At 45.2% G+C, this 18570-nt stretch overlaps 1 protein-coding gene across 1 annotated transcript in view; it reads right to left on the bottom strand.

Annotated features, from left to right (window-relative positions):
• Positions 1 to 9037: 9037 nt before the first annotated feature.
• TDRD9 (tudor domain containing 9) overlaps positions 9038 to 18570 on the bottom strand; it is an 88240-nt gene continuing 78707 nt past the window's right edge. The window contains exons 32-33 of the mRNA XM_064571676.1: positions 11318 to 11390; positions 9038 to 9787 (exon numbers count right to left, since the gene is read on the bottom strand). Of these exons, the coding sequence (XP_064427746.1) occupies positions 9686 to 9787; positions 11318 to 11390 (175 nt within the window). The 3' untranslated portion in view covers positions 9038 to 9685. The remainder of the gene's footprint in view (positions 9788 to 11317; positions 11391 to 18570) is intronic.

Raw genomic sequence — 18570 nt, 5'->3', positions numbered from 1 at the left:
ACAAAACAAAACAAGGAAACCACCAAGTTTGGGCGAGGATGTGGGAGCAAAAGGACCCCGCACACACAGCGGGCAGGAATGTAAAATGGTGCAGCCACTGTGGAAAATAGTTTGGCGGCTCCTCAAAAAGTTCAACACAGAACCAACTACATGACTTAGCGATTCTGGTCCTAGGTATTGTGAAAAGGAGCCAAGAAGACCTCACTTGAAATGGAGGTGGGAAGGCTTGAAGGGGAAGCTGCCCCTCACGCCCATGGCGTCCTGCAGCAGCAGGAAGAAGGAAGATGTCCTCGCGGCCCAGCCTGAGCCAAAGAGAAGCCACGCACCTGCAGCTCTCACGCCCCTCCAGGGCACTTCGGCTCTGAGCAGCCCCTCCCAACTCCCCTTTTTTCTCTACGCAAGAATGCCCCTTTGCTCTCCAGACTTGCCTATGGTTCACCATAGCTTGCTTGTCCCAAACTGCAATTCCTTTACTATTCCCAAAGAAACTCATTTTGCTGGTATAATCCTTGCCTGTTTTATTTAAGGTTGATGGTACGTGCCCAAGAGAAATGAAAATGTGTGTCCACACTAAAACTTGTACACCAATGTTTACAGAAGCATTATTCATTATAGCCAAAGATGGCAACAACCCAAATGTCCACTAAGAGAAGAGTAAGTAGACCAACTGTGGTAGAGACGAACAACAGAACATTACTTAGACTCGAAAAGGAACAAAGTACACACACACACTGCCACTTGGGTAAACCTTGAAAACATTACACTGAGTGAAAGAAACCAAAGATCCCATGTTGTAGAATTCCTTTTACATAATACATGCAGAAGAGGGACACCCACAGAGCCAGAGGCAGATGGGCGGTTACCAGGGGAGGGGAGAAAGAAGTGCGGAGAAGGGGCAAAGGGAATGACTGCTTAATGGGTATGCGGTTTCTTCCTGGGTGACAAAAACATTCTGAAGCTAGAGAGACAGCGTTCCACGACATTGTGAACACACTAAATGCCACTGAATCATACCCTTTAAAATGGTTAATTTTAAGTTGTGTGATTTCCCTCTCGACTTAAAGAAAAGTAAAGGGGTGGAGAAAGATCCATCATGGTAACACAAATCAAAAGAAACTGGAAGGGGCGCCTGGGTGGCTCAGATGGTTAAGCACCTGCATTCAGCTCAGGTCATGATCCCAGGGTCCTGGGATCGAGCCCCACGTCCTGTTCCTGGCTCAGCGGGGAGCCTGCTTCTCCTTCTGCCTCTACCCCCTCTATCTCTGTGTCTCAAATGAATAAATAAAATCTTAAAAAAAAAAAAAAAAGAAACTGGAAAAGCTAAATTAATTTCAGACAAGCAGACTTCAGAAAGAGGAGACTTAGCAGGGATAAGGAAGGGCAACAGGCCAAGAAAGCATCATGGTGCTCAATGTGCGTGTACCTAACAGCAGAGCGTCAAAATACATGAGGCAAAAACTGATGAAACTGCGAGCAGAAACAGACGAATCCACGGTCACAGTTGGGGACTTCAACATACTTCTACGAGTAACTGACGAATCCAGTGCGCAGACGTGAGCAAGGATACAGCACCACCAGTCAACTGGATCTAACGGACATTTCCAGACCACTTCACCCAACAACAGCACAACACACGTTCAAGATCACATGGAACATTCACCAGGACAGACTACATTCTGAGACACAAAACACACCTTAATACATTTAATAGAAATCACACAAAATTGCTCTTGGACCACAGTGGAATCCACAGAAATCAGTAACAGAAAAACAGCTGGAAAACCCCACAATACAGGCACACCTCATTTTACTGTGCTTTGCAGATACTGTGTGTTCCACAAATTGAAGGTTCGCGGCACCCCGGGCCCCAGCACATCAGTGGGCACCATTTCTCCAACAGCATCTGCTCACTGTCTGTGTCGCACGTCGGTAATTCTAACGATATCTCAAACTTTTCCATTATACTGTACTTGTCATGGTGACCTACTGATCAGTGCTTATGACTTGCTAAAAGCTCAGATGATGGTTAGCATTTTTTAGCAATAAAGTATTTTTAAAGTAACGTCTGACATGATTTTCTTAAACATAATATTATTGCACTATGGACTTCACCATAAAAGAAAAATGACTAAATTAAATATTAAAATGAAACAATTTTATGGTTCAAAATACACCATTAGAAAATGTAAAGGCAAGCCAGAATGGGAGAAAACACTTACAAAATATGCATCGCTGAAAAAGAATTTGTACCCAGAGTAGCTAACAAACTCAGTCAACTCCACTTGCACCCCGGTGCCAGAGCAGCAATAGGAACATGCCTGGGAGACCAAAGGAAGTCCGCAGAACCATGGTTCCCCAGCGAGCCAGGACACAGGTCTTGCCGGCAGACCCCAGTGTCAGAGCCTGTCAACTTCAACATAAGCTGCCTCAACAGGCAAACGTTTCCTGACGCAGCAGGAAGGAACACAAACAGTGCAAGGTCAGAGGCAATTAGACAAATTAAAAATGGGGAAAATATCTGGAACAGATACTTCACAAGAAATGCAAATAATAGTCACACAAAAAGATGCTCAGCACCAGGGCACCTGGGTGGCTCAGTTACGCGCCTGACTCTTGGTTTCGGCTCAGATCATGATCTCAGGGTCACGGGATTGAGCCCCATGCGTTGGGTTCACGCACTCTCAGAGCCTGCTTCAGACTGTCTCCCTCTCCCTCTGCCCCACACCCCGCTCCTGCTCACTCTGTCACAAATAATCTTTAAAAAAAAAAAAAAGATGCTCAACATCAGTATTCCTCAGAGGAACACAATTAAAATCACGATGGGACATTACTACCCACCCATTCAAAGACTAAAACTCAAAGGCTGCAGGCCCAAGCACCGGGGGAGCGTGGGGCAATGGAAACGCCCATACACCGCAGGCAGACATGCAGAATGGTGCAGCCAGTCCGGAAAACTCTTGAGAAACTTCTTTTAAAGATTAATTGTAGGGGCGCCTGGGTGGCTCAGTCGTTGAGCGTCTGCCTTCGGCTCAGGTCACGGTCCCAGGGTCCTGGGATCAAGCCCCGCATCGGGCTCCTTGCTCTACGGGAAGCCTGCCTCTCCCTCTCCCACTCCCCCTGCTTGTGTTCCCTCTCTCGCTATGTCTCTCTCCGTCAAATAAATAAAATCTTTAAAAAAAAAAAAAAAAGATTAATTGTATATTTACCATGTGACCCTAAGTATTTACCCTAGAGGAATTAAGTACGTGTCCTCAGAGATTAATACACAAACATTCATCGCCACTTTATTCATAATTAACCCAAATCTGAAAACAACCCAGATAACCATCAAGAGGTAAATGGATCAATACAACATACAACAAGGACTGAACTACTAAACACAGTAATACGGATGAATCTCGAAAATATGCTGAGTGAAGACATCCGGACACATGGAAGAAAGCCTGTATGAGCCCCTCACATGAAATCCTAGAAAGGGGAAAAGCGTTCCGTAGTGGTGGTTCTCAACCAGTGTGGCGATGGCCGGAGACATTTCTGCTGTCACAACCGGAGGGCTTATTACTTACATCTGGCAGGTAGAGGCCGGAGGTGTTGCTGAAAAAGCACACGATGGCCTCCTGTGCGATCATGGCGAAGAGCCATGTGGCCCAAGAGGGCAACAGTGAGACACCCAGTTCTCTGGTGACAGCAGGCAGTCCGGTGGTGGCCGTGAGCAGGAGTGCGGAACTGTCTTCAAAGGAGTAAGTCCAAGGGAACTTCCGGGGGCGATGGAAATGCTCATTACCTGAATTCTGATGCTGGTCTCATGCATGTGGACAACTGTCAAAAGTCAAACTGCACACTTAAAATGGGTGCATTTTGTTGTATGTAAATTTTACCTCAAAAAAGTTAATTTACAAAACGAAACCATCAGGGCACTAGAAGCAAGCCTGGGGGATATTTCCAATAGACTCAAAATGCAGGTCTTTTTAGAAGACAAAGAAGATTCATACATTTGACTACATAAAAATGAAAGGCTAGACTTCACACAGTAAAAGGAAAACATGATAAAGTCAAATGACAAGTGGGAAAATACTAGTAACTGGTTATCACGAAGAGATGATTTCCTCACTACAAAAATATGACATCTAACACAAAGAAAGCCTGACTAAAGATACAAACAGTCCCAGTGACAGGAAAAACCAATGGCTCCTGGTGTATAAAGATGCTGGCCTCACTCATAACGGTACATTCAAAGTAAAATGACTAACCTGACAGAAACGGTATCTCCTGCCATCACAAGCCATCTGCACACTGTGGCGGGGCGGGTATGGGGGACAGGAGCGCCCCCATGTCGCTAGCGGGGCCACATGTGCATGGTACCAACTGGACAGAAGGCAGCGTGGCAACATCTGAATGTTGCTAACTACTACTAACTGAATTCTTTTTTTTGTTTTTTTTAAAGATTTTATTTATTTATTTGACAGAGAGGGAACACAAGCAGGGGGAGTGGAAGAGGGAGAAGCAGGCTTCCCACAGAGCAGGGAACCCGATGCGGGGCTTGATCCCAGGACCCTGAGACTATGACCTGAGCCGAAGGCAGCGCTTAACAACTGAGCCACCCAGGTGCCCCTACTAACTGAATTCTTTACTAAATGCCCTTTAACCCAGCAATTCTTACTTTAGGAATTTGTTATACGTTATATAAATGTACAAGGATAGTCACTGCAACACTGTATAAAATGACAAGAGGAGAAACTATCCAAATGTCCACTGTGAGGTTATAAAGTTAATGATGAGACAGCCGTAAAACTATATATACCACGAAGCAGTTAAAAAGCATGTATAGAGATCCGGAAATATGATCCACAACAAGTATTAAGTGGAAACACTGAGATATAGATCAGCATCCTCGCTGTGCGAACACCCAGGAAAACAGACTGAGCCTGCTTCCGTATGACAAAGAGACAATCTCTGGAAAGCTGGATGAGCTTCTGGGGCCGCCGTAACAAAGCCCCATACACCAGGGCTTATAAAATAACAGAAATGTATTCCCTCTGGGTTCTAGAAGCCAGGGGGCTGAAATCAAGGTGCTGGCAGGACACAGCCCTCCAGTCTCTGCCTCCATCCTTACATGGCTTCTACCCACTGTCTCCTGTGTGTCTCTTCTAAGGACACGTGCCACTGGCTTTAGGGCCCACCCTAAACCCAGGATGATGATCCCATCTCAAGATCCTCAGCCTAACCACACCCTCAAAGTGGCTACAAAGGAAAACCACACCTTATTTCCCAAATAAGGTCACCTTTACAGGAGATTCAGGGGGTTAGGACACGGACATGGCTTTTGAGAGGCCACCGTTCGGCCCACAGCTCTGGTGGCCCTGGGAACGGTCTTCTCTGGGCTTTCTCGAATCTGACCCCGCTGGTGTCTGTTCTCCCACTGGCACACAGCCCAGCGCCAGCGTCCCCCTGGGCCTCAGCTGCAGAGGGCTCACCCTCTCTCGGCCAGTCAGTCGAGGCACGGTGCTGTCTCGCTCAAAACCCTCGGAGAGCCCACCGTCTCAGAGTCCGAGACTCCACCCCGTGGCGCCCGACCGGACTTCTCTCTAGCGTCCCCTCCTCAGGGCCCCCTTCCCCAGGTACCAGCGTGTATCTCACATCAGGCCTCTGCGTGCGGTGCCCCCATCAGAAAGGCTTTCCCTTCGGAAGGCAGAGCCACTGTCCCGCACCTGTCCCTACGGCAGGGTCGGCAAACTACAGGCCACGGGGGGACATGGTTTCTGCAGAGCACGTGTGGCTGGAACCCACCTCACTTGATGAGCGCGCCGTCTGTGGTGACTTCTGCAGAGCAGAGGCAACAGCCTAAGCCCCTCGCTCCCCGGCCCCTGACAGAAGAGCTGCACACTCCTGCTGGGTCCTTACCACGTTACCACCCGCAGCACAGCCCCGACCACTGCCTGACAGCTGTCTCCGCTCTCCACCCGCTGCGCTGCCGGCTCCGTGAGCCCGGGGCACCCCGGCGCGCTCCACCCACAGCAGCCCCGGACAGAGCGCACGGGCGAGGCTCCTGGTGGGCTGGGGACGGGACGGCCTTCTGCTCCTCACCCTTGAAAACTTTTCATCTCACATCCTGTACATGTATTACTTACTAAGAACATAAATAACTCCTTAAAAACATGGAAATAATCAAAATCCTAGAGGAGAACATAGACAGTAACCTCTTCGACATCGCCCACAGCAACTTCTTTCAAGATACATCTCCAAAAGCTAGTGAAACAAAACCAAAAATGAACTTTTGGCACTTCATCAAGATAAAAAGCTTCTGCACAGCAAAGGAAACAGTCAACAAAACAAAGAAGCAACCCACGGAATGGGAGAAGATATTTGTAAATGACACTACAGACAAAGGGCTGGTATCCAAGATCTATAAAGAACTTATCAAACTCAACACCTAAAAAGCAAGTAATCAAGTCAAGAAATGGGCAGAAGATGCAAACAGATGCTTCTCTGAAGAAGACATACAAATGGCTAAAAGATACATGAAAAAAAATGTTCATCATCATTAGCCATCAGGGAAATTAAAATCAAAAGCACCTTGAGATACCACCTTATACCAGTCAGAATGGCTAAAATCAACAACACGGGAAATGACAGATGTTGGCGAGGATGCAGAGAAAGGGGAACCCTCTTACACTGTCGGTGGGAATGCAAGCTGGTGCAGCCACTCTGGAAAACAGTATGGAGTGTCCTCAAAGTTAAAAATAGAACTGTCTGGGATGCCTGAGTGGCTCAGTTGGTTAAGCGGCTGCCTTCGTCTCAGGTCATGACCCCAGGGTCCTGGGATGGAGTCCTGAATCGGGCTCTTTGCTACACGGGGAGTCTGCTTCTCCCTCTACCTGCCACTGCCCCCCTGCTTGTGCTTGCTGTCTCTCTCTCCCTTTCTCTCTGACAAATAGAATCTTTAAAAAGATATAAAATAAAAACAGAACTGTCCTTAAAAAAAAAAAAAATAGAACTACCCTATAATCCAGTAATCACACTACTGGGCACTCACCCAAAAAATACAAAAACACTTAATTCAAAGGGATACATGCATCCCTATGTTTGTAACAGCACTGTCTACAATAGCCAAGATACGGAAGCAGCTCAAGTGTCTATCAATTGAATAAAGAAGATGTGGTCTATATATATAATAGAATATTACTCAGCCACAAAAAAGAATGAAGTCTTGCCATTTGCAACAAAATGGATGGATCTGAGAGTATTACGCTAAGTGAAGTCAGTCAGAGAAAGACAAACACCATATGCTCTCACTCATATGTGGCATTTAAGAAACAAATGAGCAAAGGGGGAAAAAAGAGAGACAAACCAGGAAACAGACCCTTTACTATAAAGAACATCGCTTCTCGGCCTTTTGGCTAAGATCAAGTGTACTACAGAGAACAAACTGATGGTACCGGGGGGAGGTGCGTGGGGAGATGGGGGAAACAGGTGATGGGGATTAAGGAGCGCACTTGTGATGAGCACCAGGTCATGTATGGAAGTGGTCAATCAGTATATCGTACACCTGAATCTGATATTACACTGTAGGTTAACTAACTGGAATTAAAATAAAAACTTTAAAAACACCACGGGACCAGAGAAGTGTGCACGTGAACAACAAGGCAATTACCGTTTAACTTCAAGCCATGTGGGGAAGAGAGGCGATCGAGTGTGTAACCTGGTTTTGAAGAAGTAGTATTTACGAAGTCGCTGTTGTAAAGAAGAAGGACACCACAACGAGGATGTGGCTGGATGTGGCTGCAGCATGGGTGGTGGGGAAATCAGGTACAGGATGCGGTAGAGAGCTCAGTCTTTACCCATTCCGGCAGCAAGTAAATAATGACTATGGTGGAAATCGAGAAACAGCAGGATTTACTTAATACAATACTCAGAAAGATGGAGGCAATTCTGGACAAAAAAAGAGTCAGAATGGTTTTCTTTAAGGATTAGAACCAGAGAAACAAAGGAGCTGGATTTTTTTTAAGCAAGTCTTTCAGTACTATTTCATTTTCTCACCACTCACGTAACTTTGGAACACAAACAAGCAGAAAGCACAGGGACCCCACCTGGATCACCAAGGCGCCCGCCCTGGACCCTGGCAAAGTGAAGAGCAAGCAGCCAGGTGAGATATCCCGTAAAAGACAAGTGGGAACGCTGACCTTCAAGCTCTCAGCATCGCGACGGGCTGTGTTGCAGCATGGTACCCACCTCCTGCCCACAGCTGGGGAGCGCATTCCCAGGACGCCCCACCTGGACCGCTTTGGCTCAGAACTCAGCAAGAATGGGGGCACAAGTGAGACCTGGGCGACGGCGCCCAGAAGGTCACGACAGCAACACAGTGACACACACACACGCCGCTGGCGCCCAGCGGGCTTGCTGACCGCCGGCCCTGCGGACCCACAAGGCCCAACGGAGCGCTGGCTGAGCCCCCAGTTTACAGGAGCTCCCCAGACTGCCGGGTTCCCAGTCCCTCCACACGAGCTCTTGGTCACCACCCATGGTCCCCAAATACACATGCTTCTCGGATTTTCCAGTTTCAAACTGCCCGGCTGGAACCCGCCGGCTGAGGTGGACCGCTCCGCTCCCGCTCGCCCCAGGCAGACCCTCACGCCAGCAAGGGAGTCTTCCTGTGGGCTTCACGGTCACTGCTGGTCCCGTGCAACCCTGACCCACAGGATTTCGCTCTCACGGGGGCCTTCACTCCCCTTTATCAGTTTTCTAAATTCTGAGGTTTTAGAATGAAATACATTTTGGGCACCTGGGTGGCTCAGTTGGTTAAGCGACTGCCTTCGGCTCAGGTCATGATCCTGGAGTCCCGGAATCGAGTCCCGCATCGGGCTCCCTGCTCAGCAGGGAGTCTGCTTCTCCCTCTCCCGCTCCCCCCTCTTGTGCTCTCTCTCTCTCAAATAAATAAATAAAATCTTAAAAAAATAAAAATAAAAAAATAAAAAAAAAGAATGAAATACATTTTAATCTCCTCCGACTAAAAACTGTCAGAAACAGAAACTTAGTCTAATGCTTTTATTGCTTTAACATAAATATACTAGTTGCCAGGTAATCTGATTTCCAGAATTTAGACTTACAATTATAACATAGGTAAAAACGTGAAATATACAAAACTGAAGTTACTTTTACCAAAATTAAATATTTTCCCTCAGAGAAAAAAAAAAAATAGAAAGTGCCACATGGTTTTGAGAAACACGCAGCTCTCCTTTGTGGTAAACTGAGGTTTGGGGATCTTGGTTCCCCCTACATCCCAGGATTAAATCACTGTAACAAAAAGAACATACTAGCACATACTGGAACCTTACATGTTCAGCTATTTATATTTACCTTAATAGATTTAAAGCAAAACACAGCTCTTTTTCCAAACAAAATCTTCTTTCATCAGTTTTTCCCAGAATCTTTAACACAGTGATTCTCTGTTTCTAGAAAAGACTAGACTTTCCAATCCTTCCCACCTGAACAGAAACACCACTCTCCAGCCACCACCCACACAGGAAGAGGAAGAGGGATGGAGAAGACCTTTCGGATGCAGCGGGCAAAGACTGTAACGTTCAGATACAGAGAGAAGTCAGTCTGCAGATGGAGCCTTTAATCCACCTGTCTGTGTGGCGGGTCTCAGTTTCCCCGGGAGGAATTGGGTTACAACCTGCCGGCACACCTAAGTGCTGAGAACAATCAGTTTGTGGAGCTGGTAGAGAAAGGTGTTCTTTCCTCGGCTGCTCTCCCGGTCAGCCTGCTCCATGACCAGCTTTGGATCAACCTGACGGGGCAGACAAAAGGACCAGTCAGACCTTTCTAGAAAATGGTCCCTTCCGGACATCAACTAAAGTAAGTAAACTGAGTAAATACAACGAGACACATAGACACAGACGTGTAAGACGGGAGAAAGTAGTCTTTCAGTTTCCAGACGTTCTTCCAGAATGCTCCCCTTCTCTTCCGGCACTCACTACTGTGCGTCTGGCAACTCACCTTTAATAATCCAGTGACCTTCACCTGAAGCTCTCACACACACCCCTTCCTGCGTACACATGAACTGCCGCTTCGTTACAGGCTTTTAAATATGTGTACATTTTCTAAAACACATCAACCTCAAAATAAAGTTCTGCTTTCAAACTAAGTCCCGCTATTGGCTTGAACACCCCGACAGAGTCTGCAGGAGAGGTGGCTGGTGCCCCTCCTGTCACCTGGGCTAAGCTCTGCGCACACAGGGAGCTGGCTCCAGGGTTGGGTCCTGAGGGCTCTGAGGAGGGACACCCGTGTCAAGGGGCACACAAGACAAGGAAAGTTTCCTTTGGACTCAGGATGGGAAAACACCTCCAGGAGCATCTTCTCACTTCAACTGCAGCTGGTTTATTTACAAAGATGCCCTTGGCTCTAGAATTAAAGCTAGAAGCCCCTCCCTTAGTTCCTTCCCCTCAAATAAAATTTTATTCAGTTTTTTATAACTTTGCATGTAAACGTAAATGTCCAGGCGCCCCAGATGGGCCCTGCCCTCCTTCACAACTGCTATAGACAGACCTGCGCCCCAAATCTATACGCTGAAGTTCAAATCCCCACTATGATGGGGTCTGGAGAAGGGACCTTCGGGAGGTGAGTGGGGTTACATGAGGTTACAAGGGGGAGGCCCCCACGACGGGCTTAGAGCCCTTCTCAGAAGATACATGAGAGAGAGATCACCTCTCTCCACCACATGAGGATGCGTGTCTCCAAGCTTGGAAGGGGGCTCTCACCAGAACCCAGCCCAGCTGTATCGGAACTAGAAGAAGATAAATGGGGGCGCCCGGGTGGCTCAGTCTTTGAGCATCTGCCTTTGGCTCGGGTCATAATCCCAGGGTCCTGGGATCGAGCCCCACATCGGGCTCCCTGCTCAGCGGGAAGCCTGCTTCTCCCTCTCCCACTCCCCCTGCTTGTGTTCCCTCTCTCGCTGTCTGTCAAATAAATACTTTAAAAAAAAAAAAAAAGAAGAAAACTGTCTGCCGGTTAAGCCATCTCGGCTGCGGCGCACTGTGAGCCCGAGCAGACTGGGCCAGCACCGACATGCGGGGACAGCTCGTCCAGACGTTCCCACTACTTCATCCAAAGTGACAGGACCATCGCCCTGGGCCTCACAGAGAGCGCGGCATCCAGAGACAGCCTGTCTGGTCCGTGACGCCACCCCATAAACAGAACAGCCGTCCACACTACCTGTCCCTTTCTACTCTCTCGGGACCCTCCACAACCCTTGCTCGGCACCTGCCAAGCCCATCATTCCTGGCAGCAGGCTGTCCCCACGGCACTATGTCTCACTCACCTGATTCCATTCGTATGGCTTTTCATGCCACCTAGGGACAACTCTCTGTCTTGGTTTCAACTGACAGAACAAACTAAAATTTAAAAAAAAAAAAAAAAAAAAGAATTAAATCATCTTAATTATATGTCAGTAACTGAAAACACTATGATTAAAAAAAGATTTATTTACTTTTGTGAGAGAGAGAGAGAGAGCGAGCACAGGAGCAGGGGGAGGGGCAGAGGGAGAGGGAGAAGCAGGCTCCCCGCGGAGCAGGGAGCCCGATGCGGGGCTCGATCCCAGGACCCTGGGATCATGACCTGAGCCGAAGGCAGACGCTTAAGAATTGAGCCACCCAGGCGCCCTAAAAAAAAAATACTTAAATCTAGAATTATAGCTGCAGCAAGTTTTTAAAAGGTCAAGATTTATGTAGTTATGACCAGAGAACATTTTAATCCACTGTCCACTCAAAAACAGAAGAACGGAGCACAGGAGATACAGGAGACCAACCCCGTTCGCCCCGCGCCTTCACAGCGAGCGGCGCTGCCCGTCCCACACACGGCTGCCTCACTGAATGAAACACGCCATGTTACGTCATCTACTCTTAGACACCTGTGTCAAGTTGGAAATGCCATCAGCTTAAAATGGCACGGACAGATAGAGACTTCTAACATGACAGAATAAAGAAGTCTGGAAATCTTCTTGCCCCCCCAAACAACTATAAAATTTGACAAAATTGTCCGAAAACCCACAAACCCCCAAACATTTGAAATTCACCAAAAGCAAGGAAGTTGAGAACCATTTCTTCACAAAAAACCGCTGGGTTCAGGTAAAAACAGTGGCGTGTGGGGTGGATTTCCTGCCTGGGGCTAGCTACTCCTACCCACCAGCTCAGTCTAAGACCCCAGAGCCACCAGAGCCAGACTGGCCGTGAAGACCAGCATCGTCACTGCCAGACTGAGCTTACCTGATTAGGCGTAGAGGGTGAAAAACCCTCCTGTCTGGCAGCACGGTCAGTAAAAACAGTAAACCTGCTAGGACATAAATGGCGAAAGCCCACAACTCTGCTGGCCTTTAGTCACGGTCCTGCTCGGGGCCAGAGCAGACCAGAGACAACCTAGAAGCCCAGGAGAGAGGTCTTGGGAATGAGAGTACCAGAGGGCCAGACGGGCCCTCCATACATTCCCTGGGCAACCAGAAGGCTGCACACACACGCAGACAAGACCCGCAACGGCCCTGAGCCGGCCACACAGCCTTGGATGACTGGGAAGCAGCACAGATGCAAAGGAAAGCCCTGGGAAAAAAATTAAAGCCAGGAAGACTTCAAAATTGTCTGAACTCTGGCTGCATTCCCCAAGCCACACATACATCTCCTAGCAGAGGACAGAAGCTTAAAGGCTCAAGTACCTAAGTACAACATCTCACTAACCACTGGCTGAGCACTAAGCAATGCACGCACAAGGACAACTCCTAGTAAGCCAGGCTGAAAATAAAAAGGAGAACTGAAACAAAAACAGAACCCAGGCATTAGTGGCCTCACTAGATGGTGGGAAACCTACTCTGCAGAACCCTGCAGAATCCTATACGGGGATCAGTATCTTACACTACTATACTACATCATCTAAGAAACGGGCAGGAGACATGAGCAGCCATTTCTCCAAAGAAGACATCCAAATGGCCAACAGACACGTGAAGAAATGCTTCTTCACATCACTCAGCATCAGGGAAACACGAATCAAAGCTACAATGAGATACCACCTCACACCAGTCAGAATGGCTAAAATTAAGTCACGAAACAACAGATGTTGGTGAGGATGTGGATAAATGGGAACCCTCTCTTACACTGTTGGTGGGAATGCAAGCTGGTACCGCCACTCTGGAAAACAGTGTGGAGGTTCCTCAAAAAGTTAAAAATATAGCTACCCTACTACTCAGAAATTGCACTATTTCTCCAAAGGATACACACATAGTGATTCAAAGGGGCACCGGCCCCCAATGTTTATAGCAGCACTGTCTACAATAGCCAAACTATGGAAAGAACGCTGATGTCCACTGACAGATGAATAAAGAAGAATATATATACACACACACACACACACAATAGATATACCATGAATATTACTCAGCCATCAAAAAGAATGAAGTCTCGCCATTTGCAAAGACATGGATGGAACTAGAGGGTATTATGCTGAGCAAAATAAGTCAATCAGAGAAAGACAAATACCATATGATTTCACTTATATATGGAATTTAAGAAACAAAACAGATGAACATAGGGGAAGGGAGGGAAAATTAAAACAAGATGAAATCAGACAGGGAGGGCGCGCCTGGGTGGCTCAGTTGGTTAAGCGACTGCCTTCGGCTCAGGTCATGATCCCAGAGTCCCTGGATCGAGCCCCACGTGGGGCTCCCTGCTCAGCGGGGCATCTGCTTCTCCCTCTGACCCTCCCCCTTCTCATGCTCTATCTCATTCTCTCTCTCAAATAAATAAATAAAATCTTAAAAAAAAAAAAAAGAAATCAGACAGGGAGGCAAACCATAAGAGACACTGAACTCTAAGAAACAAACTGAGGGTTGCTGGAGGGGAGTGGGGTGGATTAGGGTAACTGGGTGATGGACATTGGGGGGGGCACTTCATGGAATGAGCACTGTGTTATAGGAGACTGATGAATGACTAAATTCTACCCCTGAAACTAAAAAATATTTAAAAATTTAAAAAATAAAATGACCGATTTTCAGCAAAAAATTATGAGACATTTTGCAAGAAATAGGGATGTATGACCCACACTCAGGGGAAAAAAAGCAGCCAAAAGAAGCTGAGCGGGCCCAAAAGTGGGTTTAGCACATGAGACTTCAAAGCTGCCATCGTGAGTATATAAAAAGAATTAAAGCAAACCACATTTAAAGAAATACAGGAAAATACGATGACAATGACTCAAAGATAATTGCAGTAAGAATTAAAAACTATACAAAATAAAACCCCCACGAGAAATTCTAGAGTTGAAAAGAACAATGACTGAAATGGAAAATCCCTTACAGCTCTCCAACACCGGCAGACCAGAGACGGCAGAATAAAGCAGCAGTAAACGGAAAGCTGGATCAACAGAAATTAGTCTGGGGGCGTGCCTGGGCATCCAACTTTTGACCCTGGCTCAGATCGTGATCTCAGGGTCATGGGATGGAGCCCCACGGCAGGCTCCCTGCTGAGCAGGGGGTCTGCTTGAGGATTCTCTCTCCCTTTGCCCCTCCCCCTGCTCACATGCACATGCACACATGCTCTCCTCTCTAAAACAAATGAATAACTCTTAAAAAAAAAAAAACAAAAAAAAAACAGTCTGAAGAACAGAGAGATAAAAATTGAAGAAAAATGCCCAGGGCCTCAGAGGCCCAGCAAAACACCACCAAGTACATAGACAGGGATGAGGTGGGAGCCCCAGAGGAGGAAGGAGGGCAAGCGTGGGAGGAAAACAATATTCAAAGAAATTCAAAGATGCAAGCAGGCTGTAAGTAAAAGGACAGAAAAAGGTACGCATACAAACAGAAATCAGAGAGCTGGAATAGCTACATTAATATCAGACAAAACAGACTTGAAGACAACAACTCTTTCAAGAAATTTCATAATGACAAAGGACCGGCACATCCTGAAGATGCAATAATTATAAACGTATATATACCCATATCTAACAACAGAGCCCCAAAGACATAAAAGAAAAGCTGACGGTCTTGAAAAAAGAAATTAATTCAGTCATTATAGAGAGTTCGATACTCTATTTTGAATATTCACAGAACTAGCAAGAAAATGAGCAAGGACAGAGACTTGATGGATGCCACCGCCCAGCAATGTGATCTAACCAACAACTCCGACAGAGCCTCCACCCCACAAGATCAGGCACACAATCAAATTTTCAAGTGAGCATGGAACACTTTCCAAGAAAGACCATCTCTATGCTAAGCCACAAAACAAGTCTCAATAAATTTTAAAATACTCAAATCAAAGTATGTATAGTGCCTACAAAGAAATAAATTATATATCAACAATATAAGGAAAGTTGAAAAATACCCCAAATATTTGAAAATTAATATACTTTTAAATAACCCATTTGCTCAAAGAATACATCACAAGGAAAATGAAAGAATATTTTGAAAAGAGTGAAAATAAAAATAGAACATATGAGAAAGTACGGGATATGCAGCTAAAACAGTGATAGAAGGGATGTAGAGTTTTAAATGCTTGTGACAGAAAAGGTCTCAAAACAATAATCAAAGCTTCTAGGTTGTTAAACAAGAAAAAGAGCAAATTAAACCCAAAGTAATCAGAAGTAGAGGAATAATAATTATGAGAGGGGACATCAACAGAACAGAAAAAGGATAAACACAAGGAGAAAAAAACAATCCGTGAAATCGGAAGTCAGTTCTTTGAAAAGACTGACAAAATTGGTAACCTTTAGCTGACTTAATCAAGAAAAGAGAGAAGACACACATTATCAAAATCAGAAACAAAAGAAGGGACATAAGTAAGGATTGGGGCGCCTGGGTGGCACAGATGGTTGGGTATTGGGACACTTGGTTTCAGCTCAAGTCATGAACTTGGGGTCGTGGGATCAAACCCTAAGTTGGGCTCCACACTCAGTGGTGAGTCTGCTTGAGATTCTCCCTCTCCCTCTGCCCCACTCCCCGCACGTGCACACGTGCACTCTCTAAATAAATCTTCAAAAAAAGAAAAGGATTGGGCACCTGGGAGGCTCTGTTGGTTAAGCGTCTGCCTTCAGCTCAGGTCACGATCCTGGAGTCCCTGGATCGAGTCCCACAAGGGGCTCCCTGCTCAGCAGGGAGTCTGCTTCTCCCTCTGACCCTCCCCACTCTTGTGCTCTCTCTCATTCTCTCTCTCTCAAATAAATAAATAAAATCTTTAAAAAAAAAAAAAAGAAGAGAAAAGGATTATAAAAGATTCTGAACAACTTTATGCCAATAAGCCAGTCAATTTAAATGAACAAATTCCTAAAAGACCCAAATTACCAAAACTGACTTAATAGAAGCCATCTGAATAGACCTAAAGCACAAGAAATTGAATTAGTAACTTAAAATTTCCCCACAAGGAAAAGTCCAAGCTGAGATGGCTTCACTGGAAAATTCTGTCAAATGTTTAAGGAGGAAATAATAACAATTTTACACAAACTCTCAGAAACAGAGTAGCAAGGAATACTTCCCAACGCATTCTTGGAATCCAGTTTTACCCTGATACCAAAGATATCAACTATAGAAAAGATATCATTATAGAAAACTATAAGCCAACCACCCTCTTGAACACAGATGGAAAAATCCTTTAACAAAAATATGTTGCAAACCATCTACAAATCTATAAAAAAGATTATACACCATGTGGAATTCAAAACAGAAATGCCAAGCTAGTTTTTAACACCCAAAAAGCAAGTAATACAATATACTATATAAATTGAATGAAAGGAAAAAAAACAAACATGATTACCTCAAGGACAACAGAAAAAATATCTGGCAAAATGCAACATGCCTTCCTGATAAAAGCTCTCAGTACACTACGAAAAGACAGGAACTTCAACCTGACATAGAACCTCTATGAAAAACCTACAGCTAACATCATAATAGTGAATGACTGAAAACGGACTAAGACAAAGATGCCTGCCTTTCCACTTCCATTCCCATTGCACTGAGGGCTCTAACGAGTATAACAAAACAAGAAAAAGAAATTAGGAGCACACAGGTCAGAAAGGAAGGAAAAAAACTCTTTACTCACAGATATGATCCTGTATGTGAGATTGAAATCCTAAAGAATCTCTAAAAACTACTAGTACTAATAAACAAATTTAACAAGGTCACAGGATAAAGATCAATACATAAAAATCAATTCCTCACTTCTAGCAATGAACAATCCAAAAATAAAATAATGTCATTCACAATAGCACCCAAAACACTAAAGTACTTAGAAATAATTTAACGAAAGTACAAGACCTGCACACTGAAAACTATAAAAACATGTGAAGAAGAAACAGATAACTACTAAACACTCTAACTTCATGAAGCATACAACTCAATACTGTTAAGGTGGTAATTCTCCCCAAATTGATCTGCAGATCTAATAAAATCCCTACCACAATTTCAGCAGGCTTGGTGTAGAAACTGACAAGCTGAACCCCACTAGGCTGGCTCAGTCGTGGGGCGCAGGACTCTTATCTTGGGGTTGTTGAGATTGAGCCCCATGTGGGGGTACAGAGATTACTTGAAAATAAAATTTTAAAAATAAATAAAATGTAAATAAAAAGGAAAAGGATCTAGAATAGTAAGTGTAATTCTGAAAAAACAAGAACAAAACAGGAAGACTAACATTACCTAATTTCAGGACTTCCTACAAAGCTATAGCAATCAAGACAGCACAGTATTGGTGTAAGACAGACAACAAACAGAGCAAAACAGAAAGCCCAGAAATAAACCTTTATAACATTTGTGGCCAAATAATTTTTGACAGGTGCCAAAGCATTTCAGTGGGGGAAAGTAGAGCTTTTCAGCAAATGAAGTTGTAATGAATGGATATTCATCTGTAACAAAATGAACTGGACCCTCACATCTCACACCATATACAAGTGAAATCTCGAAACAGACCAAAAACCTAAATACACCAAGTAAATATGAGAGTCAGAGGAAAAAAAATACAAAACTTCCGTGACCCTGGGCTTAGCAAAGATTTTTCAGATATAACACCAAAAGCATAATCCACTTTTAATAAAAAAAAGATAAAGCAGACATCACCAAAATTAAACATTGTGTTCTTCAGAAGACACCATTAAGAAAATAAAGACAAAACACTGGGAAAATATCTGCAAATGGCATATCCGCTAAGAAACTTTCAACCAGAATGTATGTATAAAGTGTTTCTACAACTCAATAATTAAGACAACTCAATTTAAAAATGGGTGAAAGATTTAAACAGATATTTCACCAAAAAATATATAATTGGTTAGTAAGGATATAAAAAGATGCTCTCTATCATCAGTCATCAAGGAAACGCAAACTAAAACCACAGTGAGACACCACGGCACCTTCACTAGACTGTCAACCATGAAGAAGTATGTTGACGACAGCAAGTCCAGGCGGGCGTGGGGACGGGAACCGTCACAGACTGCTGTCGGGACTGTAACAGGGCACACACCATGGACAATGGCTTGGCTGTTCCTCAAGAAATTAACCTGAGGGGCACCTGGGGGCCTGGGGGACTCAGTTATTAGGCGTCTGCCTTCGGCTCAGGT

This window comes from Mirounga angustirostris, unplaced genomic scaffold (assembly GCF_029215605.1).
Source record: "Mirounga angustirostris isolate CCGP_5_RB_7025 unplaced genomic scaffold, mMirAng1.0.hap1 SCAF_9, whole genome shotgun sequence".
NCBI classification, from domain to species: Eukaryota; Metazoa; Chordata; class Mammalia; order Carnivora; family Phocidae; genus Mirounga; species Mirounga angustirostris.
The sequence above is the reverse complement of the archived record's forward strand: the minus strand, read 5'-3'. Positions and strand labels throughout refer to the sequence as shown.